Genomic DNA, 26,093 nt, shown 5'->3' on the forward strand with positions numbered 1-26,093 from the left:
CCTATTCCTGTACTCACTCACTGTGGCACTGGGAGTAATCCGGAGATTACTACCTTTTTGAGGTCCTGCTTTTTAATTTCTTTCCTAGCTCCCTATAGTCTGCCTGCAGGACCTCCTCCTCTTTCTACCTATGTAGTTGGTACCGATATGAACAACGACCTCTGGCTGTTCACCCCCCCCCCCCCCCCCCCCCGTGTCCTGCAGCCGCTCAGTGACATCCTTGACCCTGGCACCAGGGAGGCAGCATACCATCCTGGAGTCACGCCTGCGTCCACAGAATTGCCCATCTGTTCCCCTAACTAATGAATCCCCTGTCATATTGCTTTTCCAGTCTTCTTCCTCCGCCCCTGTGCAGCTGAGCCACCCGTGGTGCCGTGGCCTTTGGATCTGGCTGCTCTCCCCAGAGGAAACATCACCCCCACCAGTTTCCTAAATGTTAACCGGTTAGCGAGCGAGATGCACTCTGGGGATTCCTGCCCTACCTGCCTCGTCCTCCTCCTTTGTCTGATGGTCACCCATTCCCTCTCTGCCTGCACATTCTGAGGCTGCAGGGTGACCACTTCTAGAAACGTGCTTTCCAAGTATTTCTCAGCCTCGCGGATGCACTGTAGTGACTCCAGCTGCCGCTCAAGCTCTGAAACCCAGAGCTCGAGTTGCTGCAGTTGGCGTCACTTCATGCACACAGTCGTCCAAGGTTCCTGCTCCATATTGCTATGCATTGACCCTTCCTTGCAAAGGCTGTCTCCCGTGCATCCACTGCTCAGCATTAATCTTTCCACCTCCGATAAGGGTGGGAGAAGGTGGGCTGGGGGAGAGGAGGAGGAATGTATGTTGACCAGAGAAACATTTAAGTACATTGCTGCAGAACCCTGTGACAGAGTGGTAGGATGTATGTTTGTGATGGTGATTTTCCCATGTGATGAGATCTTGATTTCTGCAGTGTGGCTAAGAAGAGCTACTAAGCAAAAGCTAGGCACTTTACCACAGGAAGGGTAAAGTTGGGGAGCAGATCACACCAGGATGCTCCTGCCTGTAGGAGTACATAGCTTCCTCACTGTTGGGCAGAAAATGGTGAGTAGCTCAGAGAAACCCAAAGAGAAGGGAGGAAAATCCCTTCCCCTCCAAAATGGTAACAAAAGTCTGTTTCTTTTTCCAGAGCATATGATGAAGTTATCAATGGAAGACTTGATCGAGTTTCTGCAGGAGTCTTTGGCCAAGGACTTTTTCTTTGATGACGACTTTGTTGTAGATCAGCTGCAAAACTCAATGTCTGAGCTGAAACGTAGTAAACTGGACTTGCCACCACCAGGTGAGATTTCCAGTATAACCCTTAGTATTAAAAATAAGTTGCACTTTTTTATATTTCTTGTAAATAAAGGACTAAACCGTCAGTAATGATTTTTGGGCAACATTGTTTGCTTTGTGATATCCGACCCATCAGTTTTTCGGGTCTAGGCCATACCTTTGGGAGAGGCTGAACATTAAACAAGGTACTTGTATCCATAAAGAAGGACCATTTGACCAAAGTCAGTCTGTGTAGTGTTCTTGCACTTTATTGAGCTGCGCGTTTAGCAAGCAGGTCAGAAGCAGCTTTGATCAAATCCAGGGAGTGGATTGTCTTTCCATCCTCCTGTCGAAGGAATGATGCATAGAGAAGCAAAATTAAATTATGGGGGAATATTACTAGAAAATTGAAATAATAGTTCACTGTTTATGCTACCACCAGATTATTTTGCAAGTTAGCCAAACGCTTCCAGTTTGGTGGGAATCGGGCTCTTCCTTTGTGTGTTTACATATTGTGCGGCAGGGTTTTTCAGTATTAGCTGGCGAACCAACTATTGGGATTTCTAGCTCTTGTACTTTGTATCATGCTACTTGTTCTAGCTTATCTGAAATCCTTTCACACTGCCCTCAGAAAATTGCAGAATTACTTACTGCGGTCTGCTGACATATTAAATCTTACTGCGTTTGTTTATTTCATGTAATGGCAGCAGCAAACAGTTTTCCAACTCTCTTTTTTAAATACTCGCTCAACTTGCTGGATCTCCCTCCTGATGGTGCCTTTTGAAAGCAGATCTAAATAACTGGCCACTTTTCTTTCTTCTGAATTAACATAAATATAATCATCACCCGTCATTAAATTTATAGCAATAAAATGTTACTCGGCACGATAAAAGCTTGGCTTGTTTTTTTATAAATTTGCTCAGTCAGCAGCTGAGCTGCCTGCGTGCTGAACTCGAATGAATTAGTGACTTCGCACAGCAGCCAAGAAGCTTCAATAATGGTAGAGCTTTAAAAGTGGCATTTTATTGGTGTATATATTTTTAGTGATTACGTTTTTTTTATCATTTTCTATACGTTTCTATCTTTGTAAATGTAATTATAATTACAAAAATATGGTAATAGTTAAACACAAAGCATTTGTCGATTTGTAAACCTTTACCTAAACTGATCTTGGACTTTAAGAATTGAATGGTTAATTGGTTACTCAATAGTTAGAAGTAGTGACTGATTACAGAACTTTTGTGAACTTGACAGTCCCAATGCATGCAGAAGGCAGGTTATCAATATAAAACTATATTTTGACTCCAAATTACCTTCATGAAGCTGAATTTCTGTACAGGTAAATAAAGAATGTATCATTTTATGCTTGCTAGATTCCCTCCATTTCCTCTTCTCTCATCACAGCCCGTGTTCTTTTGACATAATAATAATAATCAACTTTATTGTCATTGTTAGTGCACAAGTGCAGTACAACGAAATGTAAGCTTGCGGCTCCCGAGAGTGTACATTTTGATTAAGACATTTAATATTCAACATTCATTTGGCTTGTAATACATAAACATAATAAAGTGCATTGGCAGATGTGCAGGCTTTAGAGTTTATTTGTGGAGTTCAGTAGGATGACAGCCCTGGGAAAGAAGCTGTTCCTAAATCTGGCCGTACGGGTGCGAATGCATCTGTAGCGCCTCCCAGATGGCAGGAGGGCGAACAAACTGTGGCTGGGGTGGGTAGGGTCTTTGATGATGGACCGTGACCTCCGTAAACAGCGTTTCTGGTAGATGTTCTCAATGGTCGGTAGCCGGGTGCCGGTAATGCATTGGGCAGTTTTGACTACCTGCTGCAGGGCTTTCCGGTCATAGTAGCTACAGCTGCCATACCATACTGTGATACAGTTCGTCAGGATGCTCTCTATTGTGCAGCGGTAAAAGTTAGAGACCATTGGACTCAGTTCGGAGATCCAAGTTCAAATTCCAGTCTCTACTGACATGAATTTAATTAATATTAGCTAGGATTGAGGAAAGATTGGCAGGGATGGGGTCCATTTCTGCACTGCGTTCAGATGTGCCCCCTCAAACTCAAAGAAGGGGAACATTGACCATAGTACTATAGATATAATGAAAAGGCACAAATGGTTGTGATGGAGAGACAAGCTGGTGGTGAGAGAGGGATTGGCTATTGAGGTTTTTCTTGTATCCCATCCAGAACTCTGAAGAAGTTGTCACCCCCCCCCCCCCCCCCCCCCCCCAATTTGTGAGCAACATTGAAGTGTTGGATACATTTTGCAGATTTAAACCCTTTTGAGGGGAAAAGAAGTATTTGGCATGAAACAGCAAACCAAGTTTTTTGGAGACAAATTTATTAGTGAATGTGAGAGTTGCATTTGAGATCAGAGGAGACAGAGGCCAAGTCACCAAGATAACTAGAAATAAGGGAAGCCATTTGGGCCCAACTAGCTCAATCTTCCAAAGAAATCTGTGGTCCATCATCACAGCATCCAAATGCCTCTTCAGTGATTCTAGAGTTTTTGCCTCCACTGCCCACCCAAATGACCATTCCAGAATTAATCATTCTTTGTGTGAAGTGGTGCTTCCTGTCCTCAGTCAAGTACTTGCCCTTTACTTGTTTATTTCCCTGTGTCTTCTTGTGCTTTAACTGGAAATAGTGCTTTGGATGAACCTTTCTATTCCGTTTAGTATCTCATAAACATCTATAAGAGCCCTTCTCCTGCATCTCCTTTCAGACTGAAAGGTCTGATTTTTCTCATTTGTCCTGATAACTCCTGTCCTCCCTGACACTAGGCATCAACTTTATGGCCATTCTCTGCCTGGCCTGGATGTTTTCTTGTGAGCAATATTCTGTGATCAGAACTAAATGAAGTGTGTAGGGTCCAACTTAACTAGAGCTGTAAACAACTTCAGCATAACAGCCTCAAATTTATATTCGACTGGTTTCGCAGCATAGCTCAGCTTTCTTCACCTAATCTCAGCCTATTACCATCTCATCTAGCTTCTAATACCTTTTATTGTCTCTTTTACTTCTTTTGTTTCTTTCACTTCTTTTGTCCGATCGCAGCCCTGCCTTCGATCTATTTTCTTTTCTTTCCAGTTTTGAAGAAGGGTTCGACCCGAAACGTCAACTCAAATTTCTCTCCACGGATGTTGCCTGACCTGAGTTTTTCCAGCATTTTCTGTTGTTATTTCTTTTTGCTTTGTTGTTTGCCCCTCTCCGATGGATGCAGTCAGTGTTCTATCACTCCTAGATCTCTCTTAGAATTAAGGATATTGGGGAGAGGCTAATAGATGGAGGATTAACAGTGGGGTATCAGTGGCAAGGGGCAGTAACTATGTTAAATTTATGGCGAACATGAAAAGCTGTGTCTGAAGAGCAGTTGCCTCTAAACCAACACCTGGAAATTTGCCTAATTCTTCATTCTCCAAATGTGAGCAATCTCCATGGACAGCACACACCCAACCTGTTCGTTTTGACCCTTTCAGAAAACAGCATCTATTAGTGCATCATATGCAAGCCATTTCTTCCTTTCTCTTGGGAAAAGAACTGACTGCTGCTAGGGTTGTTGGTGCCTTTGATGCACAGTATGTGAGGAAACGGTCACAAAGTTGATATCTCAATATCATAACATATTCTGCTCCAGGGAACATCTTACTGATGGCATCCTCCTGATTTTTCCCCACTGGCGTATTGTGATGGTACATGAACTTTATTACTTTAATGAAGATGACACTCCAAATTGACTCTCTGTTTTAATATAATCTGATTTTTAACCCATTAAACAGAATGTGGGGAAGCCAAATTTTGTAAGTGAGCTGGCAAAAGATCGTGACATGAAGGACATGGTAAGGTCCAGGGAAAGTTGATAGTCTAGCATTCCAGTGAGATGCAGAGAGGACTGCAACAGTTTCAGAAGTTATGAATGTACACCTGTTCTGGAATAGCGACAGACTTACAATGGGCAATGAATATAATCCCAAATAAGGAATAAATCATTGCTCCTGACACCATACAGTGTGTAAATGATGGCATACAGTATGTTCCTTCCTTAGTTTTGTTTTGAACATTTGAGATTAAAAAGATGTAACTTAGTTGCATTACCCTGAGATATGGTATAACTGTTAGTTTAATACATTCACCTACTAACAAGTGCTCATGGTCGAGGATATGTAGGACAAATAACTGGGCACTTAGTTTCTGAGTGCCCAGTTATTAGTTTCTAATAGTAAAATTGGGCAGAATCAACATGGATTTATGAAAGGGAAATCTTGTTTGACAAACCTATTGGAGTTCTTTGAGGATGTAACTAGTGGAGTAGACAAAGGGGAACCGGTGGATGTGGTGTATTTGGATTTTCAGAAGGCCTTCGATAAAGGCCCACACAAGAGGTTGGTGAACAAAATTTGGGCACATGGAATTGGGTATAATATACTAGCATGGATTGAAAATTGGCTAACAGACAGAAAACAAAGAGTAGGGATAAACAGGTCTTTTTGAGGATGGCAGGCTGTGACTAGTGGGATACCACAAGGATTGGTGCTTGGGCCCCAGCTATTCACAATCTATATCAATGATTTGGATGAAGGGACTAAGTGTAACATTTCCAAATTTGCTGATGATACAAAGCTAGGTGGCAGTGTCAGATGTGAAGAGGCTTCAAGGGGATCTCGATAGGCTCAGTGAGTGGGCGAGAACATGGCAGATGGAATATAATGTGGATAAATGTGAAGTTATCCACTTTGGTAGAAAAAAACAAAGGCAGAGTATTTCCTAAATGGTGAAAGATTGGGGAATGCAGATGCTCAAAGGGACCCGAGTGTCCTCGTACATGAGTCACTGAATGTGCAGGTGCAGCAAGCCATTAGGAAGGCAAATGGTATGCCGGCCTTCATTACAAGAGGATTTGAGTACAGGAGTAAAGAAGTCTTACTCCAATTATATAGGGCCTTGGTGAGACCACACCTGGAGTACTGTGTACAATTTTGGTCTCTTTACTAAGGAAGGATATACTTGCCATAGAGGGAGCGCAACTGGGATGGCGGGACTGTCGTACGAGAAGAGATTGAGTAAACTAGGCCTGTATTCTCTTGAATTCAGAAGAATGAGGGGGGATCTCATTGAAGCATACAAAATTATTACAGGGCTTGATAGGGTGGATGTTGGGAGAATGTTTCCCTTGGCTGGAGAGTCTAGAACCAGGGGCCACAGCCTCAGGCTAAAGGGTAGGCCATTCAGGACTGAGATGAGAAGAAATTTCTTCACACACAGGGTGGTGAATCTTTGGCATTCTGTACCCCAGAGGGCTGTGGCGGCTCAGTCATTGGGTATATTCAAAACAGAAGTCGATAGATTTCTGACTAGTAAGGGCATCAAGGGATATGGCGATAGGGCTGGTGAATGGAGTTGAGGCAGAAGATCAGCCATGATCTCATTGAATGGCGGAGCAGGCTCGAAGGGCCGAATGGCCTACTCCTGCTCCCATTTCTTATGTTCTTATAAGTTTCTAAATTATTACAATACAGGGTTTTCTTATACAAAGTTCCAGAGAACTTTATCATTACTGAGATAAAGTCATGATAACTCCTTACAGGCTCCAGTTCTGGGTGGAATTAGTATTTCAACCCCTTATCCTAAAACTAATGCACGCACGACCCCTCCCTTCGTTCCTTAACAATTTGTATTCTGTTGGGAATTCTAATGGGTTAATATGGCTTTACAAACACGATACCCTTCTGAAATGATTGAGATTTTAATCTTTTAATAATTTTAAGTGTGTGGAGAGTACTGTGCAGAGGATAAGAATGTTGTGTAGGCTTCCTTTATTTATCGTATAAGTGTGACTTGTGTAATTTATATACACACTGAGCTGTGTCTTGGAATACAATTGAGTTATGATCATTGTAGTTCAGCCCTTTTCCAGTAGATGGCAGGAAAGTTTGTGCATCAGAGTTTTATCAAAAAAGCGAATGACAAAAATGTTCATCGAGTGCTTTATCTGTACTATCATACTCGAATTATTAAAACAATTACAAATTATACTAATTTGACTTGGAGTAATATCCAGTTTCATTACATATTACAGGGAAATAGCAAATTTTGTATGCAATTACATGTACTATATTGCATAACAATACTTATGAGTACCAAGATTGGTGACTGCTGTGGCCTTTTTAATTTTCAATCTTGGCCATTCCATCAGTGTGAGATGGTGAACAGATGCCAGGAAACAAGACCTCCTTGTATAGAATTATCTTCAATCAAAAAGGTTCCAAACATTCCAGTGTTTTTGTAGTCGATGTCCGTGTTAGTAAAAGTGGGTATGGGGGGGGGGGGCGCCACTGGCCCTGGGGAATCCTCCTTCTAGTTCCCCTTTTACCTTTGGTGGCTTGTCTCCAAAAATGTGGGTACAGGTATTACAATATCCTAGTGCACATCTCCTAGATTTATATACGTCATTTGGCACTGCTTTTCCGAGGCAGGTTAGGGGTCACTGCAGAAATTAGAGTGGCATTTTCCGTGTATGTACATGCACAGAACTGGCTTTGCACATTTAGTGGGATAGCACAGCATCTAATCAATGAGCAGCTCATAGGACCCACAAAGAAGTTGATCTCTGATGCCATCATACCTCCAGAGGCCACACCATTTACCTTTGAGAGTGCAGTTGATGGTGCGCAGTCGGAAGTACTCCATCAAGGTAAAAAGGGAGATTGTGTCAAGTACAGTATTGTTTTATCCTAATAGCTTAACGGTTTGTAGTTAAGTTTATCTGTTAAAGACACCACAAGTAATACTGGTATTGATCTTATGACTGAAGTGTAAGACTACTTTGTGATTCCTCTATGACTGAAAGCTATGTTGTCATTTGGATAATTCATTGAGTACTTCAATTTCTCATTATGACTGATCAAAACCAGTACTATGCCAGAAAACGTCAGTGCATAGATTTTGACAAGTGGCTGTTGCTGATCAAGGAGCCACCAGAAAGTGAAATATTTGTTGCAGCTTAATTTTAGAACTATTAATTCATGAATTTCATAATACTTTGCAATTCTCTGAAATGGCTAGTACTTGCATTTGTAAACAAAACATGTACTTTGCTGCGGAAAATTTAAAACAAATGTTTGCAGATGAAGCCTAGATTGAAGTACTGTATATTTTAAATATTTGTTGAAGAAATCCCACTTCAGGCAGTTGGTGGTAACCCTCGATTGGTGTAGAATACCACATCAGCTTCAAATCTGAGATAAATTTCAAAGTTACAAAACCTCCTTTGGTTAAGTTTTTATAAACACTCGCTTTGATGACGGGACTTTGAGTGATTGTTTCTGCATCGTAACTGATCTCTTGCTTCCTTTCCACATCAGTTCTATTGTTTTTTTTTCTTCCCTCCGCATTGGCAGATACCAAACGTCTCACTCTGCCCGGGGGCCACTTTCATCTCTACAACAGCAGTTGGTGGGGCAATGGATCACAATTGTTTTCTGTTTCTTTGTGTTTTGCTGGAAGCTGGTTTGGCAAAAATTGGGTTGTAATTTTCCCACATCTATGAAATCCTGAATGTGCAAACCCAATGCTAGCAGCATTTGTGTCTGCCGGTGAGGGTTTTGTCAAAACAGTGTAGCTAATGTTTATATGTAAATTGTATCTGATAAATCATGGTAAGGAGCTACTGAACTCTTGTCTGCAGATTACTTGCAATTTCTAAATCTCTGGATTGAATGATTTTCAGTGCTGAAATTAATGCCCTTTTGAGGTTTTCAAAATACACAGGTGATGTTTGTCTCAGAGATAATTAAAATCTTTTGCATCTATTTTAATGCCAAATATTCTAAGTCAGAATTTCACTATAGAATAGAAGAATCCTTTAGTATTTTTAACTGACCGTGTTGCTGGTTAATTCCATGGGTATTGTGAAGGGAGCTAAATCAAGCTCAAGGTTGCCCCATGGGACACCTTCTGGGGAGGTAAAGGTTGCTTTAAAAATATTCCAGGCCCTTCAGGATAAACTATTGTCTAAATAAGAGTTAGAAATGTATTGTATTGCGTGAAGACCATCATAGAAACATAGAAGATAGGAGCAGGAGTAGGCCATTCGGCCCCTCGAGCCTGCTCCGTCATTCAATGCGATCATGGCTGATCATCCAAATTCAGTACCCTGTCCCTGCTTTCTCCCCATACCCCTTGATCCCTTTAGCCTTAAGAAATATATTCAACTCCTTCTTGAATATATTTAATGAATTGGCCTCTACTGCCTTCTGTGGTAGAGAATTCCACAGGTTCACCACTCTCTGGGTGAAGAAATTCCTCCTCATCTCTGTCCTAAATGGCCCACCCCTTATCCTTAGACTGTGTCCCCTGGTTCTGGACTCCCCGACCATCGGCAACATCCTTCCTGCATCTAGTCTGTCCAGTCCTGTCAGAATTTTATAAGTTTCAATGAGATCCCCTCTCATTCTTCTAAACTCCAGCGAGAACAGGTACAACTCCGGTAATCCGGCACCCTCGGGATCAGGCCGGTGCCGAACCACTGAAGGTGTCGAAAGTCACCACAAACACCGCCACCACCTGCTCCTCCTCTTCCTGCTGCTGCCCTCCCAGAGCCGCCGCCGACCCCACCACTCACGGGCTGCTTGGGCTCCGCCGAGTCGTCGGTGATGCTGCGCGATCCAGGCGCTGATCCTGACCCGGCAGCGGTCCCGGGACCCGAGCCGGTCCCACCCCAGGGGGGGGAATGTGATAGCCGGACCTTCCTCGTGCCGGACCACTGAAGGTGCCGGACCGTCGGGTGCCGGATTACCGGTGCACTACCTGTATAAGCCCAATCAACCCAATCTCTCATACGTCATTCCTGCCATCCCAGGTATCAGCCTGGTGAATCCTCGCTGAACGCCTTCCATGGCAAGAGCATCCTTCCTCAGATAAGGTGACCAAAACTGCGCACAATACTCAAGATGTGGTCTCACCAAGGCCCTGTACAACTGTAGCAAGACATCCTTGTTCCTGTACTCAAACCCTCTCGCTACGAAGGCCAACACACCATTTGCCACCTTAACCGCGTGCTGCACCTGCATGCTTACCTTCAGCGACTGGTGCACAAGGACACCCAGGTCTCGTTGCACTTCCCCTTCTCCCAACCTATTGCCATTCAGATAATCTGCCTTCCTGTTTTTGACACCAAAGTGGATAACCTCACATTTATCCATGTTATATTGCTTCTGCCCAATCACCCAACCTGTCCAAATCATCCTGGAGTTTCTCGGCATCCTCCTCACAGCACACACGTCCACCCAGCTTTGTGTCGTCTGCAAACTTGGAGACATTACATCTAGTTCCCTTATCTAGATCATTAATATATATCGTGAATAGCTGGGGTCCCAGGACCGATCTTTGCGGTACCCCACTAGTCACTGCCTGCCACTTGGAAAAAGACCCGTTTATTGCAACTCTTTGCTTTCTGTCTGCCAACCAGTTCTCTATCCAAGTCAATACCTTGCCCCCAACCCCATGTGCCTTAACTTTACACGCTAATCTCTTATGCGGGACCTTATCGAAAGCCTTCTGAAAGTCCATCATATAGCACTGGATAATAAAATTTTCAGCTTCTTCCAAACAAACTCCAAACTCAGGTATACATAGAATAAAATGAATTGAATAAATAGGAATTGTGATACAGGTCAGCTATACAGCCTCTCTCTCTCTCTCTCTCTCTGTCTTGTTCCCTCTCTCTCTCTCTCTCTCGTTCTCTCTCTCTCTCTCTCGTTCTCGTTCTCTCTCTCCTTTTTCTTTTTTTTTCTTTCTCGCTCTTGCTCTCGTTCTCTTTCGCTTTCTTTCTCATTCTTTTTCCTCTCAATAGAAGTTGGAGTATAAGCCTAACTCTGTGGGGAAAGAGTTTTAATGTTGAACATTGACACACACTGCCATAGAGTAGGATGTTCCTCCCTACCAATTCCCAGCTGTACTGAGCAGGAAAAACCGGAGGAGAAAGTCGCACCAAAAACTTTTGTTCTAATGTTTCACATCAGGCAGATACAGAAAATTAATTTTGTACAATAAATCTTTACAGCTAGTATTTTGAAATCCTCAAAGGGCACATAATGCTCAGCTAATTACAGTTTTCAGAGTAGTGACCCATTAGCACTAATCTTCCCACTCCATGCTTGCTTGTATTCAAGGGCAAGGGTGATTAGGCTGGATCAGTTTGGTTCTTAATCTCACAAAGCAGTTGTGTTTCAAGATATTCCTGGAAATTCAAATCTGTTTCATATATTTGTGGGCTTTGACGCAAGCTTTCATTAATGTGGGAAAAAGGTATCTGAAATCATGCATGGCCACATTAAACTGGACATGGCTTTTTCCCCATTCTGGATGCTGCTACCTCATGTTATTACATACATGAAAAATTCTCTGGCTTCAGGAATTAATGCCTTGCTGTCATTAGCTTCTCTTCCAACTCTTCATTGCATATCTTTTGTGTGTTTTTTCTGTCAAGTTCATTGATTACTCAGGAAAAAAAATGGAAAGAATTTGTTTGGCAGTAGTCGCTCTATTGAAAATGTCACCAATCCAAGTAATGATTGACAGATTTGACTTTGTGGCTTATGTGAATGTCTGGCTTTTAGCCTCGGGTGTTGCTATCACTTATAGCCTGTAATTACCAATGCCTCCGGGTGACACCCGTAGGGACCTCGAAAGTGCCGGTTTCAGGCATGCGATGCACACGCGCTGAAAACCGGCACTTCCGATCTGTCAAGAATCCTCTTGACAGATCGGACGCCTGCCCTGGAGAAGGGCCTCCGCGGGGGGAGAGTTCCGCTTTCTGGAGAACCTCCGCCCGCTGAAAACCTTTAAAAAGCATACGGCCTGCTTTTACCAGCATAAGACTTTAAACAGTTTAAAAAAAATTTAAAAAATTACACTCATTTATAATTTAAAAATACTTTTAAAAAAGGTGAGTTTATTTTTTGCCCCGTAAAAAACTTCAATTTTTTTCAAGAAATAAAATTTTTGATTAAAATATTTAATTTAATGTAATTTTAACTCATTTTAAAAATGTGATTTTTAAAAATTTTATTTAATGTAGTGTCTTTTTTCAGTGATCCCCATTCATACTTTTGACAGGTCTACCTGTCAAAGGTATGAAGGGAGATTCCCTTCTCCCATTGGCTCGCCTGGCCCACGTGATCCCAGGGATGCTTGCGAACCGCCTGCGCCTCTGGGATACCTGGGCCTTTGTGCGTGCGCACCAGGAGAGGCCCAGGAGCGGTAGAGTCCAGACCTTGGGAGAGCCCTTGGGTAAGGCGTAGATCTTTTCCCGATAGGAGGTATCTGCACGCAGGATGCCGCCTATCAGAAATTACGGGCCATGGTGTTTTTGTCAATTTAAAGGTGTGTGGTTATGAATTTCATAGAACATATTACAAGACAACTAATTATAAATATAAAATATGTAACCTGACACAGCATCTTTCCTAATCCCCCTTTATTATTAAAAATATTTTCTTATGCATGCTTTTGAATTTGACAGCTTTTTCATCGCAAAGGTCATAAATGTCCATTTTGTGTCTGACCCCTCCAGGGACAACTTATTTACTAAAACATTTTAAGAAATGCATTCAAAAATGTGTTTAACTAAAATGTGCTTTCCTCATTCAACCTTTCCTGAAGAGGAATTGCTGTCATCCCACTGGGATGATGCCCAGTGATGCAAATTTTCTCAAAACAACTCGCACTTACACTTTTATAATAGTAAAACAGCCCAAGGAGCTTCACGGTATGAAATCCGACCCGAGCAGGAGCAGGAGGAAGCTGGAGGAGTTGGCCAAAGCCACTCTTGATTAGTTAGGGTTAGAAGAATCTTTCAGGTAGAGAGGGATGTAGCAAGACAAAGGGGTTTGGGGGAGGGAGTTCCGAAGCAGGGGGTAAGATAGCTGAAGGTTCTCCCTTTCTACTGTTGGTGGGGTTGGGTGGGCGTGAGCAGAATGCACTGCTTCAAAAAGATCATTTCTCCAACCTCCTTAAAGTGATGCATTGCAGCTCCTCTGTCACCATCACTCGGAGAGAGGTGTTTGAGAGCAACACAGATGGTTTCATTTTTCTTTTTGCTATCTCAGATTGGTGCCTCTCCAGGTAGTCTGGCTGAGATGAGATCTTGCTGTGGAGGGAAAAATTAATATTCTGCCTTAAACAAGAGGAGCCATTCAGCGCACTGATGCACTTTGCTCCTCAACTGCCTAAATCTCTCGTTTAATATTTTAATAAAATGTTGGTAGTGCGTCTCCAGCTTATCTGATTTTATATTACCTTTAGATAACCTTGTGTCAGGCAAAGCAACAGGTACAGTAACAAAATTGTTGTTCTGGTATTTCATACCATTCTAAAAATTGTCAGACTTTTGGGGGTTTGAGTGCGCAGCCACTAGCAATCCACTGAAACATTGTTACAGAACAGGCGTTAAGACAGCAAGTCTAATAATGATTTATTAAATATATAACTTGTATCGAAAATGTCTGAAGTTTTTCAGAAAATGAATTACTTTGAAGTGCAGTGACTGCTATGTAGGCAAGCACAGCAGCCATTCTGCACTGAGTTGAATGAGCAGTTTATCTGGGGGTGCAGTGGTTGAATGTTGGCTAGGACCCCAGGGAACTGCAAGCTCTTCCTTGAATAATGCCGTGGGATCTCGCATGACCACCTGAACCACCCGGTCAGGCAGATGGGAAATCAGAGTAACGTTTTGCATCTTCAACAGTGCAGCGCTCCCTCAGTATGTCACTGCAGCATCAGCCTTGATTGTGAACTTCAATCCCAATGGGGTCTCGAACACATAGCCTTCTGCCACAGAAATGAATGTGCGACCAACTGATGCAAGCATCCTTGCTGTCTGGTAGACTTGAACGTCGTTGCTCCTTTAGACTTTATTACTTTGTTTTCTAGAGACACATTTTATCTGATTTTTGTCATCAAATTCAGTGAATCAATACTTTAAAATAAGGGATTGCTACCATGCACAGGGCACTTTTTATGGTTTTGCTTCCCTCTTATCTCATGTAACTGGCCTTTGTCAGTGAGTGTTAATGGGCTTTTCAGTCATGGAGGGTATCACAGCAGAGTTCAATCGTATCCTTGTCCTAGGTCCATACTCCCACACTTTGCACTAGGAACCAATGGGTAAAGTTCAGGGATGGGACCCCCCCAGCTGAATTGATTTATTTTTGTATTCTGGAGTTCCATTTTAGCACTCCTACTGTTAAGAGCAACTAAATCAGCACAGACAAGGGATCACAACTTATATCATCTTGGTTTATAATGCTCAGCACCACACTGCAATGTATTTACTCACTAAGCCACAGAGTGAGCTTGAAGCATGATATTTCTCCATAATGTAATAAATCTCAAAGTTACTACCAAATCATGATGTACAGCATCAGTTTTGGTCAAGTACAGTAATGTGATTTTTGTCCTGGGGGGGTCTGCTGCCCATTGTTGCCTGCTATGAGTTGTGTGCCAACAAAGCAAACTAGCCTAAAGCCAAATAGAACTGCCCCCATAAACTACATTTCTGTATTTTAAGGAACACATTTTGGGATGCATTTCAAGGCAGTTGTACATCTGAGGATTGAGAGACTCTGATGAAACTTTGCTTTCAAGCTTTATAACTTCTCAACCCCTCAATGTATAATACACTATTGTGTGTAATATGAAGCAGTTGTAGCAATAAGGATATGATTAAAACATTTAGGATTACAAAAGCAAACCGTCTATGTAACTGTGCATGTTCGAAACACTGGAGTATTTTCTAAACTACTTAAAGTGTATCTTGCTTCATTCTCCCCTGCCAGAACGATTTCAGTTGAGCTTGAAGGTTCATTATTGGGAAGATCACTACAAATTGTAAAATGTTTGATGTTGTATGTGCTTTCCTTGTTAACTGTTTTAGATATTTGCCATCTGTACTGTCTGCATGAAAAGAAATGATGTCCATCCCCATTGTAATCAAAAATATGAACTTGAAAATGGAATATCTAATGTTTTCTCAATACTGTACTTCACTGTTAATTTCAGGTAAACCTGAAGAATTTCCACAGAAATCACTTGGCCAGGTGCCCCAAGATCACCACGAACCACCTGCTCTCAATCACATGATCAATGGTCAGAACAACACAGCTAAAGTCATTCCTCCAACTTCAAGGAGGAAAGATAAAAAGACATCACCAGAGAAAGTGCAGGAGAAACAACCTGACAACAGGCCCAGAAAGAGCTCGTCGGAAAAGCCAACTATTAAATCACAATGGGTGGGCTTTGTGGAAAATCAGGGAGGCAAAGTGAAAGTTCTGCCGGATCTTGATGTGAAAAAACAGCATGGGCTCCCACCACAGCATGCGTTGAAGCACGGCAATCCTAAACAGCTCAACAATGCTACTGCTAACCAGAACTCGAATGCTAACCCAAGTGTTAAGGAATTTGCACCAAAGTGGAACAAACCTTCAGGCTTGAAAGTTTCAGAAGCAACTTCGAAACATTCTGCAGATGGCAAGGGCAGAACTGGAAGCTACAATGCACCAAGCTCCCCATCCAGTCCAGAGGAGCCACGTCTGTTCACAGGTAGAACAAAGGCAATGATTATTGAGGTTGATGAAACAAAGAGAGACTCAAATGCTTCAGAATATGACAATGTTCCCGGGGTGGATCATGAATATGAGAATCGTGCTGAGGAGATGGTGGAAAAGAGAGAGCCTGGTATCGTGCAAAATAATACTCTCTCACGAGAAGCCATATTGAAAAATACTAGTCCCTCGAGGCTGTTGCCGGCACCATTATCAAGCAATACAACCAGCGTCGGTGCAACTTCTCAACCAAGACCTCCACGGACTCATTCTGTATCAGGAAGTTCCAACCAAAGATCTTTAGTAAAGCGCCAACCCTCTTTGCCACCATCCTACAGTAGCCCTCCTGGGTACCACGGTAGCCTCCCACAGTATTCGCCCACCAGGGCTAAAGACATGCCTGTCTTGCCACAGTACAGTTACAATATGTCTGGAGGTCGAGCAAATCATGACAATAGGTCATACGGTACGAAGCTAGCACATATGCCAGACTATCAAGAGACTAGCATGAACTCCTTCACTATTAGCCGCCAATTTTCTAACTCTTCACAGACATTCAGAATTGCAGCGCAGCCTTTAGACCACAGTGGACGATATGATTCAGTGAACACAGCCAATTATGTAAGGCATCCAGTTCCATATGAAGGTACACAACAGCATTCACCAGAATACCAACTAGATTACAAAAGAAGGCAGGAGCAATATGAACGGCACTGGAACCAGGAAACTGACCTAAGGTACAGAGGAAATATGCAGAGATCACCCAGTTTTTGGAATGCACAGCAGACTCCTGTCCCAGAGTTTAGCTACCAAGGTGTGCCTGTAGCTGGCAGCAATATCTATAGAACTTCACCATATCCTGATCCACATGCACAAACAAGATATCCACATTCAAGTCAGTTTGGTCCCCAACATTATGGAAAGCCTCAGACGGATAGAAGAGCCATCCCAGAATCAGTATTGCTTTAAGACACTGGCTGCCCCCTTTTTAAAAGTGATGTGAAGAGCAGTGTTGGAGTAGAAAATCTCTGACATTTAAAATGATGCATCTGTATAAAAAAAATCATACAGAAGGAAAGATGTTTGTAGCATAGTCTAAAACTATGGGTGAGGGTTATAACTTTGAAAATTTCCTAACCAAGTACAAGTGGTATTTCTCCAGTACATCTGGTTACCAGAATTTACAAAATATGTAGAAGAAAACCACCGCTCAAAACTGAGCACCAGCCCTTTTTAGAGTTCGTTGAACATGTATTGTGTGTATTCTGGTGCCAACAAGCAGTGAGATTTGAACCCATGTCTGCAGCAGATTGAAGCAAGCATCTTAAGTGATGCACTACAAGGTTCCTGATTTGTAAGTTTTTTGATGGATTGGTTTGCAGTCTGTCTCCGTCTCTCACTATCCAGGTCGGTCCTGGAATTGTTGGTATGCAACCCTGACGTGCATTTTGATATAAAAAATAGGTTTATTCAGCAACATTTGTTGCAGTTTTTTGGTCTGAAGTCCCACAGTATGCTATGAATTTCCCCCAAGTCACTTTTGTGATTTTGTATTTAGTAATTTCCAAAAAAGTACCTGGGCTGCACTTCCCTTGAGCTGTTTTAATGCCAGTAACAAACTTAATCATGTATTTTCCAGCTATACTTGCACAGAAATGTTGAAGACTACATCGAGACCAGTGCTATCACACTTGAGCTAAATTAATAGGGGAACAAAATACTATAGTTGAAATACAACAGAAACAAAACCACAAAATGTTTTGTAATGTTAGTGCACATTGGTTTTCACATCACTTTTAATTGTGGCCAGGTGCTTCCTCACAGATGATTTGTACAAAAAAATGTTTTATTGTAAAATAACAAATTAATGTTTTACCCTTTACTTTGAATGTAAATTTCACACATTTGCATCTGAACACATTAACAGGAATTATTTTCCCTCCAGTTCTTTAAAACATTATTAAATGGCAGAAACCGTCCTGCTATCTCAAACCGTATGATTAACACATTCTCTTGTTTTGGTTGGAAGCTAAAATGGTGTCAATGGGTGTTTGAGCTGGGATTAGGCGGGTTTTTGGACCAGTTTGCTTTGCATTTATGTCGACAGGTTTTTGTTTCAATTTCTAATGATATGGCCCAGCTTATTTCCAGGTAGCTAGATGTATCCCATTATGAAAATGTCATATTGACTTTTTTTTTTAAATGGTTTTAACTAGAAAGGAGCAGAGAACATATGCTGCAGATTGTGCCTAAGTTTGCAGTCGGATTGGTTTAGGGTTTAAAAACTTTCAGCAGAGTAGGAAAACACTGGCAAGAACATTTAAATGAACTAAAAACACTGATTCAAACACATGATTATCAACTGACTGACTATATGTACGTAAAACAACACTACTGTGTGTATATGTGTGTATGAATATGTGTGTATGTATATTAATATATATATACACAAATCAAATGTGCAAATTAAATTATCAATATATCACTTAGAGACGTTCTGATCTGAATAAATAAATTGACTGTTCATTTCCTGCTCAACTTTTCGCTTGATAAAACAATTGCAGAAAAACCCAAGTAATATTGTTGAAATATGTAATTATTTGTAATAATCCTTTAAGTCTTAATCATGAGTCTTTAATATGGACACTTGCTGCATAGTATACTTTAAATGAGATGGCGGAGCTGAAACCTGCTATCTGAAATATATGTATCAGCAGTGGTAAATACTGTAGAATTTATATATTCACTATTTTCTTAAGTCATCTGCAGCAGTTTTATAGCTGTGTATTCTATTTTGATGTGACTGTACTTTTTTAACGTTACAAAAAATAATTTGAACAAGTTTGGTTTCCTGTGTTTTACTATTCTTAATGGAGTGGTTTTTTCCTTTGACATCCATGGTAGCAGATTTATATTTTTTGCTTTTCACAGGGGAAAGAATGAGTGTTTCCAGGTAGCTTGTTTAATATTACAAGTTATATGATCAAATGTTTTAGTATTATGTTTCCGATTGCCACATACAATAGAGTTTATATCAGCAAGCCATGTGACCTTCATTTCTTTAATTACCTTCATGCTTAACTTAATTGAAGTTTTCGGAATTACAAAATGGATTGACTAATCTAGTTGAATTTTTTGGAGGTCACTAACATGGTGGATAGGGGAGTGTCTATGGATGTTGTCTATACAGACTTCCAGAGGTTGTACACCAGTGATTATTAGCAAAAGTGGGAGCATGTGGGATTGCAGGTAACTTTGTGACATCGGTTGGTAATTGGTTATGAAACAGAGTGGGGATGAAGGGTTAATTCTCTAATTAGCGGGATGTGACAAGTGATTCCCCAGGGATCTGCACTGGGGCCTCAGCTTATCACCATATATATTAATGACTTGGATGAAAGAATCGATAGATGTATGACCAGAACCAGAGAGCATAATGTTAGAATTAGAACTAGGTCATTTAGGGGTGAAACCAGGAAGCACCTCTTCAGGCAGAGGGTAGTGGAAACCTGGAATTTGCTCTCCCGAAAGGCAGTGATTGCTCGATCACCGAGCATACCGTGGCTACAGTATATGCTATCCACAGGATCCATTGCAGCAACTCGCCAAGACTTCTTCAACAGCACTTCCCAATAATGCAACCTCCACCACTTAGAAGGACGAAGGCAGCAGGTGCATGGGAACACCATCACCTCCAAGTCACACACCATCATGACTTGGAGATATATCGCTGTTCCTTCATGGTCACTGGATCAAAATCTTGGAACTCCCTACCTAATAGAACTTTGGGAGTGCCTTTATCACATGGATGGCAGCGGTTCAAGAAGGTGGCTCACCACCAGCACCTCGAGGGTAATTAAGCATTGGAAATAAATGCTGGCCTTGCTAGCAATACCCATGTCCCCAGAATCAATTGTTAAAAATGGCCTACTCCTTTTCTTATGTGTAAAATATCATCTCTAAGAACATATGTTTTCTTTTGCAGGATTAACTGTTGCTGTTGTACGCATATCATTGATTGCAATCTTCCTGAAACTTTTGGCCAGTATGCAATGGCACGTCTCCAATTAACTTCTCTCATTTAAGCAGGTGGTTACTGTTATGTTCATTAATAACTAGACTTTCTTATTATGAACAGCTAGCTTCTAGCTAGTCATTTATTCAGTACACGTTCTCTAGGTACAGCATCTGTAGAGATCCAGCATGTGTACCTGTGTGTGCAGGCAGCCATCTTGACTACTGCCTTGTGGGTAGCCTTGTGCATCATGGGTAGTGTAGTCTTAATCACATACAACGAAATATACAGCTCTACGGCTCCATCTAGTGTACCACTCTAGAATGACGTGTTATTGATCATTACATCCCCCTTTGAGGTTAACAAAATCAATATCAACTTTCAAGAAAAACGATAAAGACGATATCAGTAACACTTTTGTTAGTGCTCTATAAACATAAACATTTTCACAACAGTCAATACATTTTCAATATAGTTTTTCTTTGTACTCAAAGATTAAGTCTATCAGGCTTTTTTACTACACGTGTGGGTCTTCTCAGCACGGGTAAGTCTGATGTGTTTTCATGAGATTGTTCTGGTAGTGAATGACAAGATTCAGTTGTGGCATTGTCATCAATCTGCTGTTGGACAGTTTCTTGTGTTTTTAGGAGGGAACGGCGGTTCCTCCTGAGAATCTGTCCTTTCTCAGTTCTAACAGTGTATGACCTTGGTCGTACTTCCTCAAGAACTGTAGCTTTCCTGTTCCATGCATCTGGATCCTCAATCCTGACAACATCATCCCTTGTCAATGGTTTTAGAGTTTTGGATGACTTGTCATGGTATGATTTATGTTTCAGCTTTAACAGTTGAAGTCTCTGTCTCAGTTCCTTACTTTGCTGTTCTTTTGCACAGCAGGGTAGCGTGGTGCGCAACTTACGACCCATTAGTAGTTCAGCAGGTGAAGAACCACAGTCTAAAGGTGAGGCTCGGTAGCTCAGCAGGGCGAGATAAGGATCAGACTTGCTTTCTGTCGCTTTCTTCAGTAGCTGCTTGAGAACTTGAACACCTTTCTCTGCCTTACCATTTGACTGAGCATACAAAAGACTGGATGTGATGTGCTGAAAGCCATACTGTGCTGCAAACTGTTGCCATTCCTTACAGTTGAAGCACGGACCATTGTCGCTAACGGCAATCCTGGGAATTCCATGTCTGGCGAAGATGGATTTCACATGCATTATGACACTGCTTGCTGTGGTGCTTGAGAGCAACGCCATCTCAGGATAGTTAGAATAGTAGTCAATCACTATTAGATATTCTTTACCATTTAAATGAAAAAGGTCCATACCAACCTTTTGCCATGGTGCTGTTGGTAAGTCAGCTACTATCATTGGTTCCTTTGTTTGTTTTGGTGTTTCTGACATGTCTCACATTTGCCTATCATGTTCTCAATGTCCTTATTTATGCCAGGCCAATAAACAGTGTCTCTTGCTCTCCTTTTGCATTTTTCAATTCCGAGGTGTCCCTCATGAATCCTGTTGAGCATGTCTTGACGTAGAGCCTGTGGAATTACTATTCTGTTCTGTTTTAGCAATAGTCCACTTGCGACACTCAATTCTGACCTTATGTGAAAGTATTTTGGACAGGAACCTTTTGGCCAACCATGATGAATGTTTTCTATGACTAACACTGTATCTTTTACTGTTTCTTCTGCTATTTGCTTTGATTTTGTGTCTGACACGGGCAGCGCAGTAGTGACCATACTCACATGAACATCCACATCTTCTTCAGTAGAGCTCACTTGACTCATTGTGGGTGCTCGGGATAGTGCATCTGCTAACACTATGTATTTGCCTGGTGTGTAGATCAGTTCAAAGTCATATCTTTGTAGCTTCATCATGAGTCGTTGAATCCTTGGAGACATCTCATTCAGATTTTTTTTTATGATGGCAACCAGTGGGCTGTGGTCTGTCTCAACTGTGAAGGTGGGAAGTCCATATATGTAGCCATGAAACTTTTCTAATCCAACTACCAAGCCTAGACATTCCTTTTCAATCTGGGCGTATTGACACTCAGTATCAGTCATAGACCTGGAGGCATAGGCAACAGGCTTCCAATCTTCACCCTCTGCTTGTAGCAAGACAGTGCCTAGGCCATCTTTTGATGCATCCGTTGACACTTTGATTCTCTTTGTTGGGTCAAAGAAAGTGAGTACAGGTGTGGTTGTCAGCACTGTTTTGAGATTCATCCACTCTTGTTCATGTCTTTCCATGCGAACTCATTTGTTTTATGTAGCAGGTCTCGCAGACAGGTCATCTTGGCTGACAAGTTAGGAATGAACTTTCCAATGAAGTTTATCAACCCCATGATGTGTAGCACTCCTTTTTTGTCAGTGGGTCGGGGCATGTTGATTATGGCGTTTACTTTTTTCCATATCTGGCTCTATTCCTTTACCAGATAGATTGTCTCCTAGGAAAGTGACTTCCTGGATGCCAAACTGACACTTGGCTTTGTTGAGCTTCAGTCCATTCCGGTGTATGCTCTGTAGCACTTTAGTCAGTCTCTCATTGTGTTCTTTCAGTGTGGAGCCCCAGATGATGATGTCATCAACATAGACCCGAACTCCTTCCAGACCTTCAATTATGTGTTCCATCGCTCTATGAAAGATTTCAGATGCAGATATTATCCCGAAAGGCATTCTGAGGAAACAATACCTGTCAAATGGTGTGTTGAAGGTACAGTATTGGTGCTCTCTTCATCCAGTTTTAGTTGCCAAAATCCTTGAGGCATCGAGCTTTGTAAAGTATCTGGCACCTGACATTTCACTGGTGATTTCTTCTCGCTTGGGAATCTGGTAGTGTTCACGTTTTATGTTTGCATTTAAGTCCTTTGGATCCATGCATATTCTTAGATAATTGTTCTTTTTCTTTACACATACCATGGAGTTAACCCAGTCTGTTGGCTCTTCGACTTTCCTGATGACTCCTAGTGTGGTCATTCTGTCCAGTTCATTCTTGAGCCGGTCACGCAGGGGTGCTGGAACTCTTCGTGGAGCATGTACCACTGGCTGAGCATCCTCCTTTAGCTGGATCTTGTAAGTGAATGGTAGAACTCCAAATCCTTTGAACACATCCTGGAAATTATTTAATACAGAATCCACCGAGTCATCTGGTCTGTTTATGGCACAGTTAAAATGGTATACTCTCTTGACCAGTTCTAAGTCCTCACAAGCTTTGTCACCCAGTAGTGAATCAAGTCCTTCAGCCACAACAGAAAACATAAGATGATGCACTTTGTCTTTGACTGTCACTTTAAGTCTGCATACACCTAAGCTATCTATTTTCTGTCCATTATAGTCCTTCAGTAGTACTGACTTTTTCTGTATTTTGGGCTTTTCTTTCATATTTTTAATGTCACTCATATTGATTAAGTTTGCTTTTGCCCCAGTGTCTAGTTTCAATGTAACTAATGCTCCATTTACCTGCAGTGGGATCATCCATTTGTCCTCTTACTGCATTAATTTTATGTTCAGCATTGTTGTGGTAAACCACTGTTATACCTGCCTGTGTGTGTGTTTGTATTCCACTGTGTACATGTCTGTACATGCCTCGGCTGACTCCTCCCACGAGTCCAGGTATAAAGGTGACTGCTCCACAGTCCCTCTGTATTCTGGACTGGTCGACCACTCGAGGCACACCTTCATTCTCTTGTTAATAAAAGCCTGTTAGTTACTCGCTTAACCTCAGTCTTTTGAGTAATTGATAGCGCATCAATTTTATTAACAAGATTTTTTATAATGGAGAAGATCCTCACACCAGCATGCCTGGACTTAGACCATCGGGAGGCGGACGCATCCACCAAGTTTGCTCACTGGCTTAAGTGCTTTGAAAGATTCCTGATCGCCTCCGCTGCAACGGCCAAATCGGATGAGGACAAACTGGATGTCCTGACCTCCAAAGTGAACCACCGAGCGTACTCGGTCATCCAGGACGCGACCTCGTACACGGCTGCTCTCAAGCTCCTCAAGGACCAGTACACGCGCCCAGTGAACGAGGTGTACGCCAGGCACCTCCTGGGGAGTCGTAAACAACAACCGGGGGAATCGACCGAGGAATACCTTCAGGCACTGTCTGTGCTTGGCCGGGCCTGTGGTTGTAAGGATGTAAAGGCCGCCGCGTACACAGAGGAACTTATCCGGGACGCTTTTGTAGCGGGCCACAGGTCCAATTACACCCGACAGCGACTGTTGGAGCAGAGTGACCTCGACCTCAACAAGGCCTCTGAATTCGCACTATCATTGGACACAGCCTACCGGGGCATGGATGCCTACTCCTCTGCACCGTGGACGCCGCGGGGAACGACAGCCTGGGACACGGTAGGACCGTCTCATAGCGCCGTGCCACCCCAGCAACGGCCCAACTACCGCAGCAGTGTCCCAAGGCCAGAAATGCTACTTCTGTGGCCAGGCCAAACACCCCAGAGCGCGCTGCCCGGCGAATAATGCGATCTGCTCGGGCTGCGGGAAGAAGGAACACTACGCCAGCGTCTGCAGGGCCAAAGCCACCCCGAACCCCAGCAGCGCCGCATGTGGGCCGCCATCTTGGGCCTCCCCAGCCATGTGCGAACCACCGGAACAGCAGCCATTTTGGACGCCTCCAGCCACATGGGGATCATGGATGCCGCCATCTTCGACGCCAGCCGGGACGCAGCAGGCCCCCAACACCGCCTCATCTGATACCCGCAGCGACACACCGACCCCTACGCTGGCCTCCGTTATGCTGGACCAAGCGAGACCGCAGCAACTGGCCCGGTCCACAATGGACATTAAGGTAAATGATCACGAAACAACCTGCCTTTTTGACTCTGGGAGCACGGAGAGTTTCATCCACCCCGACACGGTGCGGCGTTGCTCTCTCCCAGTCCTGCCTGCGCACCAGCGGATTTCTATGGCCTCCGAGTCCCAGTCGGCGGACATTGGCGGCTACTGCGCGGTGACACTCTTAGTAGACGGGACTGTGTACGATAATTTTAAACTGGTCCTGCCCCACCTCTGCGCTGCCGTTCTACTGGGGTTAGATTTTCAGTGCCACCTTAAAAGTGTTACGATGGCGTACGGTGGACCCCTCCCCCCACTCACAGTCCGCAGCCAGCAGCTTCCAAATTGCCCGCCGCGCACCAGGTGCAACCTCTCCACACTCAGAGTCACCCCCCCCCCCCCCCCCACTGTTTGCTAACCTCACCCCCGACTGTAAGCCCATCGCCACAAAGAGCAGGCGATACAGTGCCGGGGACAGGGTTTTCATTAAAACCGAAGTGGAGCGGCTCCTGAAGGAGGGGATTATTGAGGGCAGCACCAGCCCCTGGCGAGCCCAGGTTGTGGTCGTTAAGACCGGCGAGAAGCAGCGCCTGGTCATCGACTACAGCCAGACAATAAATCGCTACACCCTGCTGGACGCTTACCCACTCCCCCGCATAGCTGATATGGTCAACCAGATCGCGCAGTACCGCGTCTTCTCGACCATTGACCTGAAATCAGCGTACCACCAGCTCCCTATCCGCCCTGAGGACCGCCAGTATACTGCCTTTGAGGCAAACGGCCGCCTCTATCACTTCCTTAGGGTTCCCTTTGGCATCACCAACGGGGTCTCCATCTTCCAAAGGGAGATGGACCGGATGGTCGATCAAAATGCGTTGCAGGCCACTTTCCCATATCTGGACAATATGACCATCTGCGGCCATGACTTGCAGGACCATGACGCAAACCTCAAAATTCCTCTGCACCGCCCAACTCCTGAACCTGACGTATAACAAGAAGTGCATATTCCGCACAAGCCGCCTCACCATCCTTGGCTGTGTTGTGGAACACGGAGTCATCGGTCCCGACCCTGACCGGATGCGTCCCCTTATGGAACTCCCACTGCCCCACTGCCTCAAGGCCCTGAAGAGGTGCCTAGGGTTTTTCTCCTATTACGCCCAGTGGGTCCCCTACTATGCGGACAAGGCCCGTCCGCTGATCAAGTCCACCTCTTTTCCCTTGACGGCAGAGGCCCGCTTAGCCTTCCACCGTATCAAGGAAGACATTGCCAAAGCCACCATGCACGCAGTGGACAAATCCATCCCCTTCCAGGTGGAAAGCGACGCGTCCGACTTTGCCCTGGCCGCTACCCTTAATCAGGCGGGGAGACCGTGGCCTTTTCACGAAC

The 26,093-nt window shown here is 43.3% G+C and overlaps 1 protein-coding gene across 2 annotated transcripts in view; it reads left to right on the forward strand.

The window, feature by feature from the left end:
• Positions 1-18,740, forward strand: part of usp6nl (USP6 N-terminal like) — a 258,160-nt gene extending 239,420 nt beyond the window's left edge. For both annotated transcript variants that reach the window (XM_086010705.1, XM_086010704.1), the window contains exons 14-15: positions 1,157-1,309; positions 15,358-18,740. In XM_086010705.1, the coding sequence (XP_085866831.1) occupies positions 1,157-1,309; positions 15,358-16,868 (1,664 nt within the window). In that variant the 3' untranslated portion in view covers positions 16,869-18,740. The remainder of the gene's footprint in view (positions 1-1,156; positions 1,310-15,357) is intronic.
• Positions 18,741-26,093: the final 7,353 nt, after the last annotated feature.

The sequence above is a fragment of the Somniosus microcephalus genome, chromosome 17 (genome assembly GCF_052327205.1).
Source record: "Somniosus microcephalus isolate GS21.2 chromosome 17, FLI_Smic_1.0, whole genome shotgun sequence".
NCBI lineage: Eukaryota > Metazoa > Chordata > Chondrichthyes > Squaliformes > Somniosidae > Somniosus > Somniosus microcephalus.